Source organism: Merops nubicus, unplaced genomic scaffold (genome assembly GCF_000691845.1).
Source record: "Merops nubicus isolate BGI_N331 unplaced genomic scaffold, ASM69184v1 scaffold18275, whole genome shotgun sequence".
NCBI classification, from domain to species: domain Eukaryota; kingdom Metazoa; phylum Chordata; class Aves; order Coraciiformes; family Meropidae; genus Merops; species Merops nubicus.
Window position 1 is genome coordinate 53374 of NW_008607843.1, and position 25706 is coordinate 79079.

At 39.3% G+C, this 25706-nt stretch overlaps 1 protein-coding gene across 1 annotated transcript in view; it reads left to right on the forward strand.

Moving 5' to 3' along the window:
- The first annotated feature begins 406 nt into the window (after window positions 1-406).
- The window catches only part of SRGAP1 (SLIT-ROBO Rho GTPase activating protein 1), a 69264-nt gene continuing 43964 nt past the window's right edge, over window positions 407-25706 (forward strand). Inside the window, exons 1-5 of the mRNA XM_008940094.1 lie at window positions 407-596; window positions 3161-3323; window positions 11472-11534; window positions 20247-20429; window positions 20808-20936. Coding sequence (XP_008938342.1) covers window positions 454-596; window positions 3161-3323; window positions 11472-11534; window positions 20247-20429; window positions 20808-20936 — 681 coding nt within the window. The 5' untranslated portion in view covers window positions 407-453. The remainder of the gene's footprint in view (window positions 597-3160; window positions 3324-11471; window positions 11535-20246; window positions 20430-20807; window positions 20937-25706) is intronic.

Consider the following 25706-nt stretch of genomic DNA (forward strand, 5'->3'; position numbering starts at 1 on the left):
ATCCTGCTGTTTTTTTCAGGGCAGCAGAAGGAGCTGCTGCTCAAACGGTTGCACACACCTCCTGCAAGGAGATCACTCCAAGCCAGATGTTGTGCTAATGCCAGAGGCCAGGAAGAGGATGGAGGAGGCATGTCTCCTGTTTACATGAGCCCAGCAGGGTCCTGAGCACTTGTCAGAGCTATTTGTGAGACAGACAGTGGGTAGAAGGATGCTGGGGCATGAGCATGTGGTGGCAGAAGAGAGAGCTGCCACTACTGCGTCCCATCATGAGACCTGAAACACGGATCCAGCTGGTGTAGCTGTGAGGCTGAAGTAACCACAGAGTTTGTAATTTTGGTTGGTAATGCTCAATTCTCATTTGCTTTCATTGACCTGAGTGGCTGTGTGCTTCTTTCACTAGAGATCCGAGCTCAACTCATCGAGCAGCAGAAATGCCTGGAGCAGCAGACTGAAATGCGAGTGCAGCTCCTCCAGGACCTGCAGGATTTCTTCCGCAAGAAGTCGGAAATAGAGATGGAGTATTCTCGAAACCTGGAAAAACTGGCAGAGAGGTTCATGGCAAAGACAAGAAGTACAAAGGATCATCAGCAGTACAAGTAAGAGATTTCCTTTGTCCTCGCCCCCACGTTAGCCACCGCTGGAGTGCTACGTTGCCCTTTGCTTCTGCTGGTTTTGAGTACTGCTGGGTGGAGCCCAGGTTCAAACCTGCATTTAAAATTCCCACCCCTGTTTAGCAGGATAGCAGTTCTCATTGCAGTTGAAAGTAGATGGGTGCCTAAATTTTGTTTTGTTGATTTGACCTTCTGCAATTATTCATGTAAGCTTCTGACAAGTGGTTTAAGTTTCTTAGAAGGTAAGCTGCAGAAATATTATCCCTACCATACAGAATTTAAAGCACTCAAAATACAGTATCTAGAAGAGACACGGAGCCCCAAAAGGGCTTAAGAGCTGTGTGCTGATCTGGTACAGTGGAGTGGATAGGATTTGAAAGTGTCTTAAATAAAGATCAGTCACCAGTAACAAAATAAAGAAGAATTTTGGAAAAAAAGGCATATAAGAAGGAAAGCTGTTTTGTTTTGTTGTTGCGTGTGAACTTGTGCTGCCTCTTTGACCACTCATATTCCTGGAAATGAAGATGATACGGATGTTATGCCTTGCTTACACTTTAATGTATCCCTTTCACAGCTTAGTAACTTGGGTGCAAAACAAAAATGGTCAGGTAGTATGTGATAAAATATGTACAGCATGTTTTCTGAAGTGTTTCAAATGCATTACTTGCTGGCATATTCTCATCTGGTTATTTTCCTGACTTGAGCTGATTAATGAATGCATTTGCCTGGCCCTGTTTATGCCTAAGGGTATAAACCAATATTTTAGGTTTGTAAAACTGAAAAATAAGTACCTTTCTCCACTGTCCAGTCAGCGCTGTCCTAAACATACACAAATAGAGCTTTAGTTTCAGGATAAAAATCTTCTCCAAACACATCTGGCAAAGGAAAGGTTAATCCAAATACAGTTTGCACAGTTCAAAGTACAGTAATATATAGTGCCTAAAATTCAGTTAACACAGTCAATGATTTTCTGAACTAACCAACGTGTGCATATGTCACCACTTCAGAGCGAGCCCTGGCTTCTATTCAGCTTGTGGCAAAATCTTTTTGCCTTGTGCATACAAATATCTTTCCTCATTCTTAAACATGTTAAATCGAGTCTGGCAGATGAGCACGGGGGTTATGACTGAAGTCCTGCCTTTGGCTTTGTTCTGCAGTTTCTGCTTTGAGAACTGGTTGCAGCAAAAGTCACTTTAACTGGTGGTCCCCTCTGCTGTAGCCACCATCGCTCCCCCCCTCAACAGGCAGGAAGGTCAGTGGGGTTGGCTCTGGGACATGCAGAAGACCAAGTAATATCAGGATGGTCCTTCAGGGGTGCTCATCTTGGCTGACCTGGCTGATAAAACCCTGAATCTCCTTGCTGTCAGTGACAGTGTGAAGATGTCCATCTTAAAACGGGAAAGTTTCCTTAATCAACTTTGATTCATAGCAAAGCAAAGCACTGATGATTAAGAAAAGGCTTTTGTCTGTTAGTAGTTTGTTGTTGTGTTCCTTCTGAGGGTGAAAGCTAAAAGCAGTCAGTTAGATGAGGAATTAAAGGACATATTTCTAACAGTGAGAATAGTTAATTATTAGGAAAATTCACCAAGAGTTGAAGGAGTTTTTTCTTCAATTCATCACCACCTTTGGCTGTTTGAGCCTCATGTTCTTGATCCTTTTGACTGTAGGAGAATCCCTGCATAAGAGAAAAAAAACAAGCAGCAAGTTTGTAGAGTGCTTAGTTGCAAGGCAAACTTAAAATTAACATTTCAATCAAATCATAAGGTGTTTTTTATAAATAGGTTTTTGTTGTCTGTGAAACAGTTGTTGAACTACATGTATTTTTATTTTGTGTAAAAAAAATGAGAAGTCATCTGTGTTTTCACTTTTTGCAGTATTAAAAGCTTGGAGTGGGCCTACAATACAAAAATTAGGAATTTGCTTTCTGTCAAGGAAATTCACAACTGGAACACCATAGAAGTCCAGTTCTGTTGTTTGTCATGTAATTGAGCCATATGAGACTGGCACTAGTATTGTATCTATGAATGCTGTGAATTTATGAATGCTGATCACAGAATATGTATGCTTGTGACATTTCCTTCTATTTTTATAGCAGTTACACAAATCCATTGCAGTGAAACAGCTATGCCTGCAATTTTGTTCATGAAGGACTTGGGATGTGCTTGCAGTGCTTGTTATTTCTAATGTCAAAAATTAATTACTGTTACTCTTTCAGCAGTGACCTTTATTGACTTTGTATATTTACATGTACTCCGTCCGTAGGTAACTATGGGAAGATTTCTTTTTATACTCACAGGTAGCTTGTGGTGTTCTGAGTTCTTACACTTTTTCTATATTTTTATGTCCATGCCTCATAGCATTTGTAGAAATTGTCTTAGAAGTGATCTGAAGCTTGTCTAACCAAAGTTATTCCAAGAATGGATTGGGGGACTCTTCAGAAGCGGCCATTTTTACATAACAAGTTCTGTGTAAATGCCAGGGAAATGTTTGTGTTAATAATGTAACTTTTTCATTTCTATATGTAATACATATGTGTATCTCCTCCTTAGGAAAGACCAGAACCTCTTGTCGCCAGTGAATTGCTGGTACTTACTCCTGAACCAAGTGAGAAGAGAAAGCAAAGACCACGCAACACTGAGCGATATCTACCTGAACAACGTGATCATGCGGTTCATGCAGATAAGTGAAGACTCCACCAGAATGTTCAAGAAGGTAATGCTTCTCCTGCAGTCCTCCAGCTGGGCTTGTAAGATGCATGAGGGATGCAAAAGTGTCCTGAAAGGTAGCATTTGAGGAGAAGATTCATCACACATAGCATAAAATCTGTTTTAGCACATGTATAAATTCTTCATGACTGTTCTTGTGGAGCAGATCCTTCGTGCTGGAGTGCCTGGGAACCTGCTTTGTGTGCTGGTGACCTTAAGAGCTAAATCTTAAATATCCAAAAGACAGGGAAAAAAGCTGGCTCTTCTCTCAAAAACATGCTTGTCTACCCATGCAGAAGGGAAACAGTTTTTGCTTAGAACTCCCAAAATAGTCAGGCTGTATTAATTAATTATTTGTAAAAACAGTATTCCATCGTAACTCTATTATGGGAGAAATTAATTCAAGCCAAAGTGAGGGTGTGCCTTGTGCCTTGGCTTAACGATGCTAGTGTAGGCTGCGATTCTCCTAAAAGTGTTCCCTTTTCTTCCCAGTATTAAGTGTGAACATACACTTTTGATAACATAACTACTTCTATTAGTTCATTTAAGCATTGTCTCTGTACGTTTTTGTCCTTGTATGTACCCATTACGTGTTTTGATAACACATAAAATGTGTAAATCCCTCTTGTGCTAAGCAGGCACTCTAGGCAGCCTTAGTTTGACATCTACATAATGTGTTTGTAGTCACTGTTTGCTATAATGTTCTGAAATAAAAATAGATTATAAATGCATATCTGTCAGTCACAGTGGGATGCTGGTAGGCAAGCATCATACGAAAAAAAAAAAAGAGTTCATAAAGAATAATGGTTAAAGAATGTAAAGTGTGTGGCTAAATGATGGCAAGGGTACCAGATTAATGTTTTCAAACTAGGGAATCAATTTCACATGTACCTGACCACAGTCCTAGATAGATAGCAATGTCATGAGAAGAAGAATCATTTAGGGAGCACGTAGGCTGTCCTTGGCAGGCAAAAAAAAATAATCAAATTTATTCATGTTCATTAAAATTTTTAAAAGGAAGAGTGTTGACATTTAAATTTTCTCAATCAGTAATGATCTGCTCATATAATATGTCTGATGTGAAAACATGTAGTTCACAAACTACTAAACTTACTAAAATGAAAGATTATTATAGAAGTTGATAAGAGGAAAAGCAATTTGAGCATGCCATAGTACTGTCTATGCGGAGGTACCTCAGACTGGCTCGGACCAGTAGAAATTTCCATTTATGTCATATCTTCAGAAATATCTTCTTCACTAGATGTGATTTATTAGAGTAGCCTGTTTGCTTTCAATGTAGTTCAGTTCTTCAGCTGTGTAACTCTTGCTTTTCTTTCCCTTCTCTCCAGATGGATTGTACAAAAAAGTTTTCTGTGGAGAAGTGCATGTCCTTCATTATTCACTCATAACTTATTAACAGAGCCTGCTGCAGCTTATCTCTCAGTAGGAGGAAAATGTGTGGACATTTTTGGTGCATTAACAGGAGGCATATTGTCTGATCTTCCTGACAGACTCGTCTCTTTCCTCCATGTTGTGCCCATGAATGTGCAACATTTCAAATTTTCTCTTTCTAGCATAGCTTCTTGAAGAAGAGCAAACAGCTGCTCTTGCTATTTTATTCCTAAGTTGAATATTCTACAGGGGAAAGAAGAGAAAGGAAATTGGTGGTGTCCTGCTGTGTGTAACCTGGAGCTAACATTAGCAGAGCCCAGATCTTCAACAGTCCTATCCTACCTTTCAGCAGAGTTTGCCAGCTGACACTCAGTGTCACATCAAACAGCTGTTAGCTGAGGTGAAGTGTGGGCAGAGTGATCTCACCAACTGCTGTGTGGAGGGATCTCAGCCAGGCTGGTGATGGGAGGGGAATGGTGGCAGGGAGACACATGGCACCTCGGCATGGTATATATCAGCCCTGTGGGCATCTGACCTGAATGTGGCAGAGATTTTTTCAACAGCATTGATTCTGAGCACACATTTCTAGGACAGTCTGTTCAGGAATCAATACTTGTTGGAGAAGGTTGGTATTTCCATGGAGTCCCAAGGTGCACAGTGCGCTTGCTGCAGGGTACTGGTGACTTATTTGCTGATGGTTTCCATTTGCAGAACTGATTATACATTGAATGGTGATCAAGCTCCAGTGTTTCTGAGAAATGGGAAGCAAGTTACAAGATGAGGTGAACAACACTGGACAGAGTGAAAAATAAGACCTGAGCAAGGGGTAAAGCTGTCTTGCTCTATTGATGAAGAACATAAGCTGTCTACGTCTATGTTTAGTCCAAATGGGCAGCTTCAATCATAATAGTCTTTAAAGGTCCCTTCCAGCCATTCTGTGATTCTGTGATAAACACTGTCAGATGTGAATGAGCAGTCTAACTTAAGGTACATCACAGACTGTCTTAGAGCTGCTTAGTGGATGTCCACCAGGCAGCTGAAAGAGATCAGGTGCAAAACGCATGTGTCATGTACTACATTCCCCCTCGCAGGGAAGAGGTCACAGGAGCAAAGAGAAGGTGCACTTAGAATGGGGAGGGTGATATCCAACACTCTCCTCCATCAAAATTGTATTCTCTCTGAAGAAAATTGAGTGGAATTTGTTTCAGGTCTGTCAACAATCAAATGTCCTACTTAACCAATTGCTCTAACTTTCTGCAGGTTACTTTTGAAAAAGACTGGATTTAGAGTAAAATTCTGTTGCAGAAAAGTATCATCAGTCTCAGTGGGCGTCATCCCTACAAAAGCATATGGGATTTGCTCACTGTTCACAGATTTCAGATTAAAGTAGTGACAAACCATATTCTGTAGATACTTCTACACTGGAGTCCGATGGTACAGTTCTTGAAACATCCTCTATTTCTTATAAGTAGTAAATGTAAACAATATCAGTAGTAATGTGAAGATTTAAAAAATAAAGACTAACAAGCCCATGCTTAATATCTTACTGCAGTCCATGGTCAACAGCAGGAAATATACCTGACTAACTTATCTGTACTCCATTGGCTCTCACAGCATTGCACATAGGTACACTTAATATCTTTCTAAGTAATTTCCAAATACAAACTGATCAAGCTTCTCTATAATCAATAATTAGATCATTTAATCATATATCTTCCAGTTTATTAACCTAACAGTCTTATGCATCACTATTACCAGCTTGTTTTGGTTAGTAGTTCAGTCTTGCAGCAGCAGTTGCTTCTGCATCTTTGGAGGTGCTTTAGCTCCACTTCTAAGTCTGGAGAGTAACTACACCACGTCCATGATCGGACCAGATCTCCATCATTCTGTTCTGAACCCCCAGTATGCATGCTGCAGAAAGGAAGAGTGTCTCAGAGTGGATTGCCCCATTGCTCACAAGCAGGATATGGGGAGACAACAGCAAAGTCGCTCTGAGCTTCTTGGCTCTTTCTGCTCTCTTTTTTCTCCCCTTCTCTCCTCCTGACAGGATGAGACTGCCTGTTCTGCTTCTCGGTGGTAGCCCTTGCAGGCTTTTTCCACCTTGCTGGTGTGCACAGAGGTCCTCAGATTAAACTCTTCCATGAAGTGAGTCCAACATTTTCTAGAGAGATACTGTTTGCAAGCTATCCTAAGATTTGCTCCATCCTGAATTGTAGCAATTAAAAGATCAAACAATTTCTTTATTTCCTGGCTATGCTTACGAGTGGAGTATTGTTTGGTTCCTTCTCCTGATGATGACTCCTATGTGGGATGCAGCACAAAGCTATGAGTCTGTAGCAGCTCCTTTCTCTAGTCCTTCTGTAAAAGGTGTGTGAAGTACCAAGTGCTGATCTGTATGAAATGTAGTTATGAGGTGTGTATGTGCTCCTTGGTCTTTGTACCTAGCCTTTGTCTCACTGTCTGTTCTTCCTTATTCTTGTTCTTCCTTCTGTTTGCATCTATATATTTATCTCAAGATTTGGAGTGCTTTGGTGAAATGATCTTTATTGCTTCTACCTTGCTGTTCTGATGGGCCAGGATATATTCTGTTCAGGTACCTGACTGTACATGGCTTTCCTGTCCAGGCTGGCCCACTTAACATGTAGATATTCATTATTTTTGTTCTCCCAGGAGCTCTTTGTCATTCTTTTTTCTACGGGTCAGGAACTAGCATCTGCTTAAATGTTCTAAATGCAGGATAAAGATAGGATCTAGTTCAGAGATTTTGTGACATTTATCTGATGATATTATGTCAGGCTTTATACTTCCAGACAGGCACTTAAGCTCTTCTTCCCTTTAGTTGCTGGCATATAAAAGCAGTACAGATTGCTATTCATGCCTGGCCTTCATGCTGCACATAAAATTACAAACATAAGTAGCAGAGTTCAAACCTTGCATGCTCACATGTTTCTTCAGGCAGATGGGGTAGATGGCCTCATGGGGACAATTAAAGAATAAAGTAATAAGGAAAAATGTCAAGCAGAAGGGAAAAGTATTATGCAGAACATTTCATGCAGTCATTCTGGTTACCCCAGCATTAATAATCAACTCCATAAACACATACCCACAAAATCCTTAAGCAGATTTGTATATTTATAATTTATAAACATGTATTTTCTTTGGACAGAAACCACAACGAGCAGAGATGAACATATCTTCCAATGTTTACAGTAAAAGATGCTGGAGAAGCCAAGCACAATAAATATTTTAGTTCCATAATCCGGCTATTAACAAGAAATGTGATTACCTGCCAAATCTATTTGCCATTATAAAGATTGTGGCATATATAGTCTTTTTTCTTCATTTTCTTAAACATTTAAAGCTTTAAAAGGATAGCAAAACTATTTGTTTCTATAGACTGGCAAATATGGGACAAAATGTTACTATGAGTTGATTATGTCAGTGTCAGCCCCGCTCACGAAAGCTCCTTAAAAGAAGTGTTTGTATATTGCTTCCCCCAGGGACCATTTAAAAGTAATAGTCACAGAATATTTTCCCTAAATGATGTAACTGAGGATAGCATTGTGTGTGCTAAATACAGACCCTAAAGTCTTCCAGGAAGAACTGAACTGACTCTTAAATTTCAGTTAAAAAGCTCAAAAGAGTAAAGTTTGAATGTGCAATTATGCTCTAAGTGAAATGGATGGAAAAATGTGGACTTCACATTTTTCCACAGACTTCAGTGTGGAATAAAATTTTAAGCTTCACAGACATTAATCCATTAATATAAATTTTAATAACATCAGTAGGACCACTGACGTGTTGAAAATTGAGCACATACTGAAAGGGTGGTTTAGGTGCACCTATTTGTCTGCTGCACGGGCATGATCTATCCTACTATCAGGTGAAAGAAATACACTACTGTCTCTTAATGCTTTGAACCAGATTAGTCACACATACAATAGTTTTTAGCACGAGTTTGCGTGTGCTCTAACATTTTTATTATGTTCTTTGTTCTTTTGATTAATAGATGCTGATACATTTCTCTAGGATGTAGCAAATAAGAAGCACCACCTCAGTGCCTGTTTGTCAGGTTTTAATGGCCTAATTAGAGCTATCAACTCGGCTCCAGGAAAATGTGTGGTGCATCTTACATTCTATTGTTCGGCTACCCTGAGGACAGGCTCCTAGAAGAGCACACCGTTCAAACATGCTGAACTACTGCAGGGAATAGAGTAACCTAAAAGAGAACTAGGAGAGCCATTAACCACTGAAATAAATGCACTTCTTATCTGGTGCTCTAGTGTGCTATATATTACACACTAAAAGCTGTATCACTTGGCACTCAAGTCAGTATTTCTTGATCTTAAATGCTAATGTAAAATGTGTTTGTTCTTGGAAATAAATCCATTTTATACTGGTAAGGTTAACCAAATTTCCTGATTTTTATTGGACAATTCCTACAAAATCTTCCATCAAAAGAGGCAGCAGCTGATGTGTTATCCATCACTACAGTCACCCTCTGCGGGCTGAAGTCCCCAGATGAACTGGTGGAAGGATGATTCATCTGCGGTCATGTGGCACTGCTAGGCTGTCTTTTCCTAATTTTGCTGGTTTTGCTGATCACTTCCATCCCTCTCGTTTTGCTTCCCATTTTAAAGCTTATAGTTCTTGCCTAAAAACATCTCCCTCTTTCCTCTACTGTGAACTCTTCGGTTCACTTTCAAGTTTACCATTGATCAGTGTGTTGCTTGGAGAAGATCGCGTATGCATGTATGCGTGTTGACCAGTTAAGGCATGCTACCTCAGAACTGGCGTTGGTGAATTTAGGGTTTGAGTTGTCATCAGCTTTGAGATGGTAGTGACCAACAGCTGATAGGGGTAAATTGCTTGAAGCTGGAGTTCATCTACATTTTTTCCCACATGTGTGTGCTTTCACCTTCCAGTCTTAATGTCAACCATCTTATTGGTATATTTTGTCCTCCTTTCTGCTAAAGTAATTTAAAACCCAGACCGCTCATATTCAGCACTATAGAAGCAGCAATCCAAGAGAAAACAGATGGTCTCCACTTCTTGGAGCTCTGAGGAGATGTGTAAGCTGTGTCAGAGCTGCGCTGCTGACTTTTAAAGGCAGGGTGCCAATGTAAAGCAAGGAAAAGCAATTCAGAATTTTTGCTAAAGCTTTTACTGTGTTTCCCTACAGCAGCTTGCAAATCTGCAATCCTTTTCCAATTCTTTACAAGCACTCTGTGCACTGTTGTCCATGTGAATCTCTCTCCTTATTATTAGATGAAAATAATCTCATATTTGCAAAGAAATGGAAGTAGTAAGCCTTATGTTCTGGATACTTAGCAGAAGAGCATATCTCATGAAAACTACCAAACCTTGAAAAGTGTAAGTACCAAGGAAAGTTTCACGTAGTCCTGTGTAAGTTGGCTTCAGAGCATGTCTGACTGTGCCTTAGCTACTACAGCTAATGCCCTTGGGAATACAAGAATTTCACTGAAGTGATTTTTATTTTATATTTCTAGCTTTATGTTGATTAAAAATCACATTGTATATAAAATGAATACTGATAAGAGATATGGCACATTCCTTAAAATACTGCTCAGAGTTAGGACTAGGACAGTAGGAATACAAGAAAAAAAAAAAAAAAATCATCTGTTCCAGCTACTGTGTCTGTTTCATCCTCCTGGAAAACACTGTGTGTGGGATGGGTGGTGTGGTTCCTCCTCATACGTGGGCGTTGCACTGGAAGTTCTTGTTGAGAAACCATTATTCCTTCAGGTGTTTCAGTGATGGCCAAGTATATGTTAGCAGCTTTGGAGATCAGTTGTCCCTGAGGATTTTCCTTTGGCTCCTATACAACCGTAAAGTACTTCTCATAGCTCAAGCCATTATCTATCACGAAGTTGGAGGTTTTAGAAGCTGGGCTAATTATCAATTTATTTGCAGGAAAAAAGTTGACATTTGCAGCATGGATGTTACAATGCTCAGCATCACAGAAGAAATATAGCCAGGCTGTTTGCCAAGTCCCATAGCTCTATTCTGTAGCTGTTTTCCAAAGACTGTGGTACAGATGCCTTCAACTCTTGCACAGTTGCCACAGTTTTCATCTGATTGAACTGCTGTGGACAAGTAACAAAAGAATATATTTGAATGAGACTGCAATTAAATGTTCTTATTTTGACATACTTGCGTTCATTAATAACTACTGCTAAGCTTTTCTTTATTTCTGGGTCAGAAAAGCTAAACAAAGCAGTTTCAGCAGCCCACTCTGTGGAATATTATGCAGTTTGGTATCTGTTTCAATGAGAAGCCACAATTACTTCTTGCATAAATATTTAGATAAGTTGCATGTGCTGAGAAACAAAGACTATTCTAGATATAAAATTTGGTGGGATGCCCCTTTAGAATATCACATTCCACATGGTTTAGTTTTTGTACATACCATAGCAGTTATAAAGCACTACACAGTTTGTTCCGTTAAAAAGGCTTATAACGTTAATCCTGAACTTCACCCTTTCTGTTGGCACCTAATTCGCTGATGCTTCATGGGAAAAGTCCTGGGTTTCCTTTTAGAAGTATTCTGTCCAGATGTTATCTGTCTACCTCCACATCCCTGAATCATTATTTTTCATGCACTGCAGTTCTGTCGGGATGATGTTTTTGCAAGCAGTGTTGCATTTGCTGCCTAGGGTGAGCAGTGGGTACGAATACCAAGAAGCAAGCGTATGTTGCAGGTTTTGCATGCCTTTTTCTGATGATTTCTTTTTAATTACAGAGCAAAGAGATTGCGTTTCAGCTTCATGAAGACTTAATGAAAGTTCTTAACGAGCTTTACACGGTAAGTACAGTTACTTACTTAGTTTATCTTAGACAAATTCTATATGAAACTTCTTCTATAAGCTTTAAGTGGCTTTTATCTAGGAAGTTGCGCCCCAGTGGAGAAGCTTAGTTTTGTCTCTACACAAGTCTAAACTATCTCTTTTGGAAAGGCTACTCACTGTTTACAATACATATGCTAATGCTTTCAGGATTACTCTTTACTTTAAATCCTTTTCCCCCTCAGACTGTGTATGCTAAGATATTTTATTAAAAGTTTTGTTATTATTAATGAGGTGTTTCTACTCAGAGCTTACCAGATCAAAGCTTCTTCCTTGTCTGCCTTGTTTTTGTCCATGCTGCCATCTGCTTGGTTTGACTTATGGACCACACTCAGTAAAAATCAGTAAATGTTGCTTACATTCCCTCGCTTCTCCCTGGCTGGGAGAAGTAAGTAATGAAAAGAGGAACAGAAGAATGGAGTGTTGTGTAGGCTTTCCATACTGTTCAGAGAGGTCAAGAAAAATGCTCTTAAGTATTCTGGCGAGCTGCTTCTAACTTGTTAGAAAATCTGAGGTAGGTATGAATTTCTTTTCATCTTTGAACCTCATGTACACAACTTGTTACTATAGGATGAGGTATTGTCTACCTAAAAAACATTTCTCAAAATATTTCTGAGGGAATATGTTCTGAGTAAGAACAAAACAAGAATTACTCTTGGTTTTAAACATAGCTAGACAATGAAGAGGAACTGGTGACATCCACCTCTTACAAAATCTGTCAATTTGTGATGGTTGAGGAACTCATACATCTAAATTCTCCTTTCTGTCTGGAACACCTGAAACATCTGTGCTCCAGTACCCTGCATAACAGCCTCTAGATTGCTCTCTTCATTCTTTAGGGGACCAGGAAAAAAGCCCATAATATCTATATCAAGAAATAACTTGGGATTTTAAGGAAGTTTAGGAAGATATCAGAGACCAACTCTCCTCAGGGAGAGATCAGTCAGACGTTACTTTTGTGCATCTTGTCTGTTTTCTTTTGACCTAGGTTAAATTGTGCCTCCATCAGTGGAAAATTTGGAGAACATTTGAACTCAAGAACAATTTAGGCAGCAAAAAGAAGATCGAAAGAAATTTAGACCTGTCTCACTGTCCTGGGTTCTTTGGGACTGTAGTTATGGATACAAATGCCTAAAACCTACCTAAACTTGTTGGTGGTGTGTTGGGGTTTGTTTGGTTGGTTTGTTTGTGGTTTTTTTGGTTTGGTTTGGTTTGGTTTGGTTTGGGGTTTTTTGAGGGCTTTTTTTTTTTCCTTGAAATCACCACTAGTTTTGTAGGGTGCTGTACTGCAAAACCTTGCTGTCTCAGGCCTGTAGTCAGGGAAGTATGCTGGGATCAGCTTCTGCAGGGTAGTGGTAGCTACAGGCAATTCACACAGCTGCTGGGGAGTAGTGACTGTAGGAGACATTGCACAAGTGGAGGAGCTTCAGTGGTGAGTAGGCCCTAAAGATACAGTCTTGCTTCAATTAAACAGTTGGGTAACTCCAGTGCCTGGTGAGGTGCTGGATTACTGCCCGTGCTCCCAGGGTAGGAAAAGAGTGAAGCATGTGCAGAAATACTTTGCTGAATCACCAGTGAAAATCTACAAGACTTGATTTTTGTATTTTCCCTCTTTTTCTTCACATTAGTGTGATTCCCACTGATGCGTACAGATTTATTCAGATACTAACTTCCATGTTACGGCTTTTGGTGAATGCTAATTCCTTCCTCAGAATTAAAGATTTTCTTGTAAAAAAGAAAGTTTTTTGAAGTTAGTAAAATTAGCACAGTTTGAATTAGGTTACTGCTGCAGGATGGTTTTGTGGGATGGAATTTGCTTCGCCTGTTTTTCAGGCATGTGCAGTGTAGGTACAAATATCTTAGCTTGCCATCAATGTTCTAGTTATAGTCACTGGAAGTCTAATGTGGGGTGATTGGACCCCAATGTCTGATCAGGTGGAAGCATCTGCTTCAGATTAAATGATCTACATTGCTAACTCCATTGTCCAGGTCTTCATTGATTGAAAAGGAATTGGTCAGCTGTAGCTGCCCGTATTTACCTGGAGACAACCCATGCTTAGTAAAGTGGCAGTATGGTGCAGAACAACATCAGTTCCACCGGCTGCATCTTCAGGGTGTTCATGAGCATATCTGTGTAATATATGTGTTGTGTACATAAGGATGGAAAGATATCTCAAAACATAGAAACCTCATGCATGGGTTCTTAATTCTGTGTGACCTTTACTGCTTACAAGAATAAGATCACAGTGGCCTTACCAAAAACAGTATCTACAGTTTTAAAATCTGGCTTGTATGTTTCTCAGTCACAAAAGGGAGGAGTCATCTTCCTCTTTGCCTCATGATTTATGGAAAGAAAAAAAAATCAGTCTTACTGTTGCAAGATAAATCTTTGTATCCAAAAGAAAGCAAATTAATTTCGAGTCAGTTAATAGTATACTAATACCAAAATCTCTCCTTACTACTCAGTTCTGGGTTTTTTTCAAAGAAATTATATGTTCATGGAGTATAACTTCAAAAATGTGAAGCCTTATTGGAATTTAAATACCTCTAAAGGCTTTGAGTGAAAGTATCAGACCTTTTAATGAGCTAAGGGTATATGAAGAAGGGTTTAATAATATGTGTATTTCTTATAATGATTCCTTATCTTACAAGAAATCTTCGTAAATGAAAGTCACCCTCCAGACAAATAGATGTGCATAAAAGTGTGTTGAAGGGAATGAGAAAAGCAAATTAAAATTACTAAAACCTAGGACAGTGTGTAGTCAACCTAAAGATATGGCATGGTTTATTTGTTACTCCTTGAACTTCTCCAGTGAGGAGTGGCTTCCTTAGGCAGACGTATTCAGGCACACACGGTAGCTCTGCAGCTCCACAGCAATTCTTTCAAGCAAATGTGTTGTTCACAAACAAGGTTTAAGATACTACTTGCCTGAGTTTCCCCTGATGGGGTCTGGGGCTGGATTAAGTGCTTATTTCGAACCCAAATGCTAAGAGGCTCTACCCATCCATCACTGGCATGCCAGCCAGACTTGAGGCTTCAGCACACATGCTGTCAGATTTGAGCACCAGGCATCTTGAGCTCAGTTTATCTAGAATGTTCCAGAATAAACGGGATATTTAAAGGAATTGCAACTGATTTGGTCCAGATATTTTTAATGGAAGAATTCTAACACAGCCTGCTAAGTATTGGAGTAACAACTGACTTTTCTTCAGGTGGCAATGCTCTATCTGGTGTCCCAGTCTTTTATATCATAGCAGGTACCAAAAAAAAAAAAGTGACTTTAGGACCTACCTCTGAAAAACTGTTCTTGCACTCTGCCTCAGAAATTCGTTTTTCATCTGTTCATAGGGCCAGATCTAAAACCTGCTGTAGTTAAGGAGTTACATCTATTGGTTTTGACCTTTTTTTCATTTCAAGTCGATACAGTGCTGTAGATTTTGGGAAGAAGAAACCGTTCTGAAAGAAGAAAATAAGAAATCCCTGAGGAGTTGAAGAGACATGCACCTTCCAATAAGAGTGCATTGCAAAGCTTTTAAATTTTAAAAACTTTCTGCTCAAAGTTTGAAACTATGCCTTTTGAGAGAGAGAGACACTAGAAAGCATTTTGGCTGCTTATTTAACATGGAAAATCTCAGAATAATTAAATGTCAAAAAAAAAATCAGACCCTTTGAAGTATTTGGGGCTAAAATATCTTGTGTTATCAGATCAAATACTGGATGCGTAGAGTTAACGTCTGAGTGATCTGGAATGGTAGAAAACAGAAGGTAGGCAGAGTCATTTTTTGCAATGGAAGGAGGTCTCCAATGGATTCATTTAGTGGTGAGGGCATATTCACAAATTACCTCTGAAGGAGTCAGGGAGATCAATGAGGTGACAGGTTTGCTAAAAGTACAGAGCTGTTCTGGTACCTTATTAGATGAGGGTGAATGGTGGAAAAGGTTAATGCACATCACAACAATACATCTTCATGCCTCCCACATGGCTTTCCAAATTACTCCTACTGGCGTCACACTTTTCACGAGCAATACCAATGTAAGGCTTTCAGAAAAATGAAAAAGTAGGGACAGTCCAAAGCAAACAATTTAATATTAAATAAAGCAGGGCCTCTCTGCTGCTTGCATTTTCCGTTGCTTTATTTTACTCTTTAAAAATCTTGGCTGTTCAATTTCTCAAGGTAGTTGCTGCCAGATTTTCTATTTTTCTCTGCTGACATAACACAGAATCCAGATTCTCTGTAGAAAAGTTAAGTCAAATTTACTGTAGCACACCAGAGATGTGAAAAAGTGAAATCAGTAATTCTGTATTGGTAGTAATATATCAGTGACAGTTTCTAGAACCACATCAGAGGTTGTTTTGGAAGTGAACAGGATGCTGAAAACAGCTAATACTGAGCCTACTTAACTGCCAGAGGCCGCTGATGTAGTAAAATTTGCAAAAGATTTTAATCATTCCTTGGGGAAAGTACTAACTAACCTGAAGTAATGAATCCCTTGCAATTCCACCTTCTGATAAGAACTCATGACTTAGCAGAGACAATTCAAACGTGATAATTGCAACAGGGATAAACTACTGTTCCACTAACTGTGCATTTCCTGAGAAACACTATGAAAAAGAAGAAATGAAACACTATGAAAAAGAAATAGATGTGTCAAAAACAAAAGCCAGTCCCTTGCTACAGGAACGTTCCTCTCTTGTAGCCCACTAATTGCTGTCTTGTTGATGGATTTTCCCATATAACGATTGTGGATTTAAATAAAATAATTATCTACAGATTTACTCTAATGTGCCCTTCCCTGTGATAAGTGCTATCTTCTTTTCTAAGCCTACTTGCTGAGCTCTTATGAATGATGCTGAAAATTTGGCACACAAAACGAGACATTCATATCACTAAGTGAACAGTCTGTCACCTACAAGTGGGAGAGTACATAGTTTGGGTAGCATAATCTTTTTCATCTGCTTGTAGTCTGACTTAGTTATCTGACAGAAATCTGTATTTTACATCACTGGATTTGCAGAATAAACCTGCTAACTTAATAGGTGATAAACTCACCATTTAATTGTAGAAGGGGACTAGTATGCGTTTAACAATGCTTGTTCACTACAGCAGAGTAGTGCAGCATATGTTATGATGACAGTTCAGCATCTGCAAAATAATGACCTTGCTCTCGCTTTTCAGTGCATACTTGATGGCTGATCAATAAGCACTTTGGGGACTAATTAAAGTCAGTTCAGTGACGGATACTTTCACAGTATAGTCCATCGTTCAACAGTTTGGTGGACATTTGAGAAGCAGTATTCCTTATTTCATCAGATTATTTGTCATTTGAATAACAGCTCTATCTGTTACAGATTCAGAGATCTGTGGATCTCAGACCTCTTCATACAGTAAGTCTATTTACAAGAATTAGGCAAGACTGTTACTGTCTTTTACAGTACACAACAGTCTTTTTAAAAGTCCAGGGAGAGAAGACAGTATAATGTTACGGGAGAAAGTCATATATGCAACGTAGCATGCAAATTCTAAGCTAATTTCTTGAGTAAGCATGCACTGAAATACTTGGAAACCAACTCCCTAGCTTGTTCTTATTTATTTTCCACATGTCTGTCTAATGCTTTCTCAAGTTAAGTTTAGTGGCTGCAATGTAAGCTCTTAAAAAACATTGACAAATCATGACAAAGGCTGGAGCTGTCAGCTTTCCCCAGAGGCTTGCAAAATAATGATGTCACTAGTGCATGAGATAAGCAATGCTGTCAACATAACAAAGTGGACAGGAGCCAAATGCATAGGCTAATCGCTGCTCTGTACATAGCCTGTATTGATTTCTAAACCAGGGTAACATGGGTAGGACAGACTTCAACTATTGTCCAGTCCTGAGTGTGCTGACAAAGGGAGGGCTTCTTTTTCAATTTTACTTATCTTAGAAATCATTTGTACCAAGAACTCATGCAGAGAACATAGATTTCAAGTAGACTTCTTGATTCTCTGAAGATACTATGAGCTCCATGTTGTCCTCACACCACACCTGAGTTCTGATTGGTGTAGGGTGAGACAGTGGATTTGGTAGCATGTGCTGTAAGCAGGCAGTGAGAGGCAGAAATGGTCTTCAGCAATGTGAGGTTAGCAGAGTCTGAATGGAGGCATCTGAGCCTCTTGGTGAGAGCTGGTAGAGATATACTTCACTCAACAAGGAGACAAGCTGCAATGTCACACCCGGTGCAGAAGGACATTTATGCCTAGTCCACTGGGCTACATGGCACTCAGAAAAAATGCTTCAAAAATGTAAGAACTTACTGTTTTGGTCAAGCAGAACAAATCCATGCTTCACCACTTAAGTCAGATGCTTTGTGACATGCAGTTGGGAAACTCTGATATATTATTATTGTTCCCTCTTTGCAGGCAGAAGGATTGAGACAATACCAAAGAGAATAACTCTCCTAAGTGGCTAGACACATGAGTTAGCCTTGTTGTACCAATGAAAAAGCCTTCAGAGATGACACAGAACAAAACATGAAAAATGAAAGCAAACACCTGTAGATTTCTGTAAAAAAGCACTGAATAGATCAAATAAAAAGACCAAAAGAGAAGGGCACTACCTTGCTTTTAATTTCCTCTTCCCAAAATTTTTAATACAGCCACATCGCTTTTTGTGCTTCTCAGGTTTGCTTTATAAATCATTTATTTAAGAAGTGCATTTCTTCTCTTTTCAGTATTTCTTTCCATGTGGCCACACGAGCTGGACTCTCTGGGTGCAGTTTATCAACAACTTTAGAAATGCCTTTGGTAACCGTGGAGGACCCGGGGGGCTGACCAGGCTGTTTGTTTAAGCTGGGAGCCGTGCGGCTCTCGGCTCGGCAGGCTTTGCCTTCTCCTCCCAGCTTGCCTGGTGTCCTCCTGGGGCTCTCGCCTCGCCCCTGCAGGCTGCGAGCTGCTGGGGCAGCGGCTGTCCCCGGCAGATGCAGGCAGTGCTCAGGCAGGGAGCTCTGCACGGGCCGGGCCTTGCAGCACAACTGTGCTGTGAAGTAGCAGCAGTAGCACTAAGCCCTGCTCCAGGCAGTTTGGGTTTTTTTCAGCAGAGAGCTGTAAACATTTGTTTTTAAAAATGAAAACAAGTCCACTCTTTTTGATGCATGTCTTCAGCTGGTTTACCTTACTATACTACAGGAAGTTAGTGAAGAGTTGCCTGTTTAATGTTTTATATCAGTCCCGTTTCTGTTGTATCAACAGCATAGCATCAGTATTAAATAGTGGCATACGCAGTTACCGTGTATAACATAAGCATTACATACATGGGTATGCAAAATTGCAGCTCTCTAAAAGCCTCTTTCTTTCTGTTGCACAGGACGTTAAATACATATCCATTCAGCCATCACCTGACATGGTGTGCTGTCAATTTTTGTTGATCCACACTGCAGCAAATGTCTAGCTTTTGTGTCCCCAGTGTTGCCACTCTATGGATGATTCTTAGGCTGGCCTAACTGCTCAGTTACAAAAAGTATTCATCTCCCTGGAGGATATTTCAGTGCAGCTCCCCAAACTAGTCTGTCTCCTCTGTGGGTCATACAAAGCTCTGCTGAGAGAGGGCCAGCTCAGTTGATTCCTCTCTGGCTGTGTCCTTCAGAGGACATGTGAATGGCTTGCATGGCCTCAGCCCAAAGATAGCATCTGCTGGCAAGAGCTCTGGCACCCTGGGAACAAGAGAGGAGGCCGCACTCTGCCTGAGGATGCCTTCCTGCTTTGTTCCTTGCTTGAAACTTAAGACAACAACAAAAAAAAATAAAACCAACAACCAAAAAAAAGGGATGGGAAGGTGGAAAGAGGCTTTCGTTGCTGGGGGTGAACAGACAGCCCTCCCAAGCAGTGGTGGTTGCTTGCTGCCTGCTGCTCACCATTGTAGCTGAGGCTTTTCTTGCTTGGAGAAGGAAGGGAAGACTGAGCTGAATCGGTCCCTCTCCCTCTTTGTGGTCTGTGCAAGCATGTATTTGCAGGTTGGCAGCTCAAGCTCTTGGCTACAGAGCCAGCATGTGTGGTAGAGGGAAGATAATGGTATTAACTGAGGGGCTATGTGGAAAGCATCTTCACAGTTTATTTATTTGGCAGCTCCTTGTCCAGCTTTCCATCTGGTTTTATGTCATGCCCAATCTGCTGGCTGCACAGTTGGGGAGCAACTTCTTTCCAGGCTGTGGACAGCCACCCAGCTGACTGGAGATGTGCTTCCAGACAGAAGCTTATCATTGCTGCTGCTTCCTTCCCTCTCCTCTGCGCTGAAAGAGTCCTTCTGCTTTCAAACATTCAGTGTCCACAGCCGAGCTGTTAACTTAGCCCTGAAGAAGTCAGAAGGATATGGCACTGATACAGATTTAGTTTTATTGATCCTTATGTCAGGATTTCATTCAAAGACAAGAGTCTTGAAGTTTTAACAAGAAGGATTTTCCTATTTCCTGTTAGAACAATAAGAAAAATAATAAAAAAAAAACACACAACTGTTGAGATACTATTAAATAAATCAGAAAAATACAACCAGAAGTCCTCAGTCTCTGTTGAAAAAGAAACTTATCCAAGTTCTATTTTTATAAAAGAATATCTTACTCAAAGACTCTGTGATTCTTTTCTGTAGATACCTTTACATTTTCATTTTCTCCTAACTCTCCTTTGACTCTTGTCTTTTGCAGGTCATGAAAACTTACCACATGTATCATGCAGAGAGCATCAGTGCAGAAAGCAAACTGAAGGAGGCAGAGAAGCAAGAAGAGAAACAGATTGGGAGGTCAGGAGACCCTGTTTTCCATATTCGACTAGAAGAAAGGCACCAGAGACGGAGCTCTGTGAAAAAGATTGAAAAAATGAAGGAAAAAGTAAGTAGTCGTTTTATTTAGTTTCATCTGAAGTACATTTGGTGCATTTCTGATATTCTTTAGCATGATATTAGACAGAAAAGTCCAGCTGGGAAATAAAATTCAGTAAGATACACATAATAAACCAGCAGTGGGTTATAGGTAACTTGACTTAATTGCAGTTCAGAGAGGGGAATATTTTATTCCCAGTGTACTTCTTACTATGTGTTTTATCCCATTTGAAACAAAATGCTAAGTTATCAGTTTGTTATGTGCATAACAGGCTGGCAACTAAGGTTCATTCTTGTGAACAGGAGTGTGTGATTGAACAGTTACTATTTTTGCTACATTCAAAAAATGAAGTGATTCAAATACATTAATATATAATCTTTTTCCTAGCGTCAAGCAAAATATTCTGAAAACAAGCTGAAGTCCATTAAAGCCCGTAATGAATACCTGCTCACCCTTGAAGCAACCAATGCTTCTGTTTTCAAGTATTATATTCATGACCTTTCGGATTTAATTGACGTAAGTATTGGCACATTTGTTTTTATGCTTATCCTGTTTAGGACTAATGCTTTTTTTTTTCATTTTCAAATGAAACATATTAGTCGTAGGGGTTGCCTACAATATGGTTATCATTTATAATATTGTATGGCATAGTCAGCAGATTTTCCCTTCAGCTTTCTATTTCACAAAATAAGGTAGCAATAAAATGCTGAACCCATTCTTTCATAGGGCTTTATGTTTTCTCCCCATATGGCAAGAGAAAATAAGACAGGAAAAACATGAAAAAGGTAGACATTTTCATTTTGTACTGTAAAAGGATTCTTGGGTAAAAATACTTTTACAAGCTTCTTGAATGGGCATCTAATAATGGTATTTTAACTGAAAATAAGGCATTTCCTTGGTGTGTTCAAAATCGTTTCGTTTCATTCACTTAGTCATTGAACCAAGTACACACTGGTTTTTATTCTTATTTCGTGAAGTTTGCAGAACAGACACAATCAGTGCCATACTCTGTACTGCCAAGAGAATGGTTACTGATTTTCATTAAGTTATTCATGTGAGAATTGGGAGTTGTACAGTGATGTTGATTTGTACTATCATTTAGTCTCCAGAACCTGTATTATTGATATTTGCAGATGAGGGAGGATCCTGCGCTCTTATCATGTCCCATTCTCATTGTAAGCTGTCCACAGATTTGATGCAGAAAATTTGGAGACAGCAAACACAAGCTCAAGAATATTTATTCACTGGCAATGTAGTGTTAAATAAGCCAGTGGATACACCCTTGTGGGCCATATGAAATGCTAGATATCTGAATGTGCTTTCCACTGCAACAGTAAGATTTGTTATTTACAATAGCAAGTAACATTCACGTGCAGTCATTCCTGGTGAGATGTTCTTTACAAAGATAAGCCTGTTAAGCTCTGGTTTGTAATGTAGCGTATGTTAATGCAACATTTGACAAGAGGTTTCTTATTTCTGCTTTCTGCAGAAACAAAGCTTGATAGGGAAGGAGAAAAGTGCCTTCTTGAGATGAAAGGACTAAAATAGCTGTAAATATGTGCTTTATTATGTTTCCTAAATACTGAAAGTCAGTTTTCTTTAACATTTCTGTTTTCCTGTAAGTTATAAAATGTTGCCTGATTTTTTTATAACTTTTTCCTTTTCCCTTTCAACTTTTTTTCTCTCCAAATGGTTTTACTTTGGTTTTACTTTTTTCCTTGCTTCTTTCTTAAAAGAGATGATTATATATATCTTTCATGTTTTCAGTATTCCTTGATGTCTCTATCCCATTTCTGCTGGCTGTTGCATGTCTTCTCTTTTCTGATTTCTTCTGGTTTATTCTGCTGTATATTGTGCCTGTCTAATCTATCTGCTCCATCCACCTGACCTGCCCAGGTAGTGGAAGCATTTGCCAGGATCCTGACAGACAGATGATCAGGGCAGAGGACTAAGGACAAGCAGCATAGCTGCTAGGGTATCACCCAAGTGAGAACTTGTCCTTACCTAACAGATTATTTTTTTGATACTGTTTAGAGGATGATGGATTTTTAGACTCTAATTAGGGTATGTCTGATAAATGTTAACTTTATGAGTTCTGCTTGACTGCTGGAGGGAAGACAAGGACCCTTTCCCTCCATTCCCAGCCCCACCACCCCTTCAGAAGGCTGCTCATTTTGTTGTCTCTCCTACCTTCCCTTCTGGAGTTCACATTTCCCAGTGAATGTCTCCAGTGCATGTTTTTACTTGACCACACTTTCTTAGGTTGGAAAATGCACCTGATTCTTACCCATTTCATCAGTGTCCACAGAGGTTGCCATAGCAGTGAAAGCTGAGGGGAGAAACCACAGGCTTGGAGCTTCACAAAGAATTGTAAGGAGAGGGGAGGTTAAGCTCTCTGTGCATACATACACAAAGACAACACTCTTTGGAGTTAGTGTATGTAAAGGTGCTTACACAGCTATGAAGACTAGAGCTTTCCGACTGCTAGTGCTTAATACATTCTACAGCACCTAGAAATTCAGGAAAACAATACCTATTTTGCATGGCTTTTTCCAAGCCATGGACCAGTGTAGACAATAACATTCTTCTGGCAAAATGGCTTTAGAAATTACTCTTCCCTAAGGAATTGAAATGGAAAGTCTAGCTGCCCTTTGCATCGCTGTTTTGTAAGAGAAGGCTGTAAACATGTGCAACCAGAATTTGCTTCAGAACCAATTTAATCTGATTGTGAGCTTGTTTAAATGAAGTGTCTTTCAGAGATTTGTATTTAATCAGAATATGCTGTGAAAGTGTTGGTGTCTGGACAGAGTGTTTACTACTTGATGAAGGAAATGCTTTTTGTAAATGCAAGAGGCTTGGCAAGATGTGGGGCTTGTATCATTGGAATGTGAGACATGCTTCCCACTGGCCATATGCTGCAACAGTCCAGGCTGTATCGTGCTGTAGATCTACTAATGTAGTGGTGTGATTTGGAGTTTTCAGAGCAGTGGTGGTGATTTGTTCTTTGCCCTGACAAAGCAGAGTACTTTGTCCTGATCTGCCTGCCTGTCTTTCTGTGCTGAACTCTCTCTTTGCCTGTACAGAAGGGGATTACTTCTCCTCTATGTGTGAATTCCAGTTAACATGGAAGGGATTTAGATCTCCCCAAGCTGATGGTGTTGCCCATAAATGAAGCTGAATGTTTTCCTACATTAATGAAAAATAAGTCTGATGAAAATGGGATAAATAGATGAAGGAACACAGTGAACTGTTCAATATGTATTTTTTGTAACAAGATTGGGGAAGGTCATGGGATATTTTCTTCTACAAAATACTTACCATGTTTTCATTTGGATTCCACTGCAACTTGATTTGTGAGGCTCATACAGAAAATCCTAACTTGCAGTTCCTCAGCTGAACTCGATCTGAACTGTTGAACTCCCTTCTTTTCATTAACAAAGCTCAGAGTTTCTGACTTAAAACGATGATGTGGTGTTCATCTTAAGCTCTTGTGATAAAAGCAAGATAAAAATATCCCTGGAGTCTTTACTGGATGTTTTAATGCATTTAGTGAGCTCAGGGCTGGGACTAGTGTTTGCAAAGAAGTAGAGGGATAAACAGGATTTGATATGCACAGTATATTTCTGTCTCCTGCATGTTGTGCTAGAGGTATTTGAATTTTCTGTTGAATATTTCTTCTCTGCTGACTATATTGTAGGGTCTAGTTAAAGTGGAGGACGTGATTAGTTTTTTCTTGATTTATATTATGTAAAAAGTAGCAAAGATTACTTTAGCTAAATTAAATGAGCCTTATCTAGCATGTAGATATTATTCTTTAAAAACAGTGGGTTTCAGGGGAGTAATAGAGTACCCACCCCTGCTAATCTGACTGTCAATATCAACATCTGTCCATATGGCACATACTGTTTTTCATGTACTTGAAGATTTCCATATAATTGAGTTTATTAGATTTATCTGGGTATAAGGAGGTGGCCTAGGAACCTTTTTTTCAGATTTACCATGCATTCATGATCTGCTGCTAGAATTAATAAAATATTCATGTGTTGGTCTTTCTTAGAGTGGAGTTTCTGAATCTCTAATTGGAGTCTGCATGCTTTGGATGGTTAAGAAGTTAGGGAACATTTAGCTATTATGAACTTCATTTATTCTGTAAAGGTTCTTTGTTAATCATTCATAGAACCAAGTTTAAAACCAGGCTAGAGTGTGTGCAGCTCACAATCTTTATTACATAAGTTCTCATAAATGCAGTATGTACAGAAAGTTCCCTTTGATTTGAATGTTGATGTCTGTGTAAAAAGATGATTAGAAAGTGACTTATTCAGAGGTTAAGGCATTTTTTTTTATGAATTTATCTCTCTGTTGACATTAGAATTTTACCATTATTCCTGAAATGAAATGAAGAGCAGCTTACTTGTTTGGTTGAAGCTCTGTGCTAAACATTGCAGTTTGTTTTGTTCAAGCCTAAATATACTCTGGGGAATAATAAAGACAGTAAATGCTCTTGAGAATGCTTTGGGTTTAATTCCAAATAAGAATAAAATGCAAATTACAAAATTAATTTTTCACACATATCCCAAATGCATAACTCATCTCCTTCCACTTTGCCCAACCAAAAGCCTTTATTAATCCAGAAATGCAATAAAACTCACAGTCTATGACTTCATTCACTCATTTCTCATCGTGATATCTTGCTGCACCAACTGACATCTCATCTCTCTAGCCCATAGATTGATAGCAGCTCTCATTAGCTATCCAGCTGGAGCCTTGGTGGGTTGAATTTTTGGCTAACAGTGTGTTTGCTTACTTGAACTTTAAAAATCTTCTTACAGATCTACGAATCTTTCCTCAAAATCATGCATACCTGCGTGTGTGTATATCTGTGTAGAGCATGTGTGTATATCTGTGTAGATATGTACTTTTTTGTAGTACCAGAAAGGGTGGCAATTTCTTTTCCAAATGTGGTCAGACAGGAGGTGGTGAGGGCAGCAGTTTAGTGGCAGTACCTTCAAGTTTTAGTCTTAGTAATGAACAAATACCCCAAGTACCATCTCTATTATAGACAACTCTCTTTCTAAACCATCACTAGTACTAGCAGATTAAAAAGGTACTCTTCTTTCTGAGTAGCCATGAGTTGATATTGTGACAGAGTTAAAATTATCTTTGTCTCCAAATTTCGAAGAAAGTGACCTGTAGTCTGGCAGAAGTAAGAGTTTTGGTGCCTAGTGAGGGATTATTTTTGCTTTTAAAAAAATAAATTTACTTACACACATTCTATTTTACTTAAAT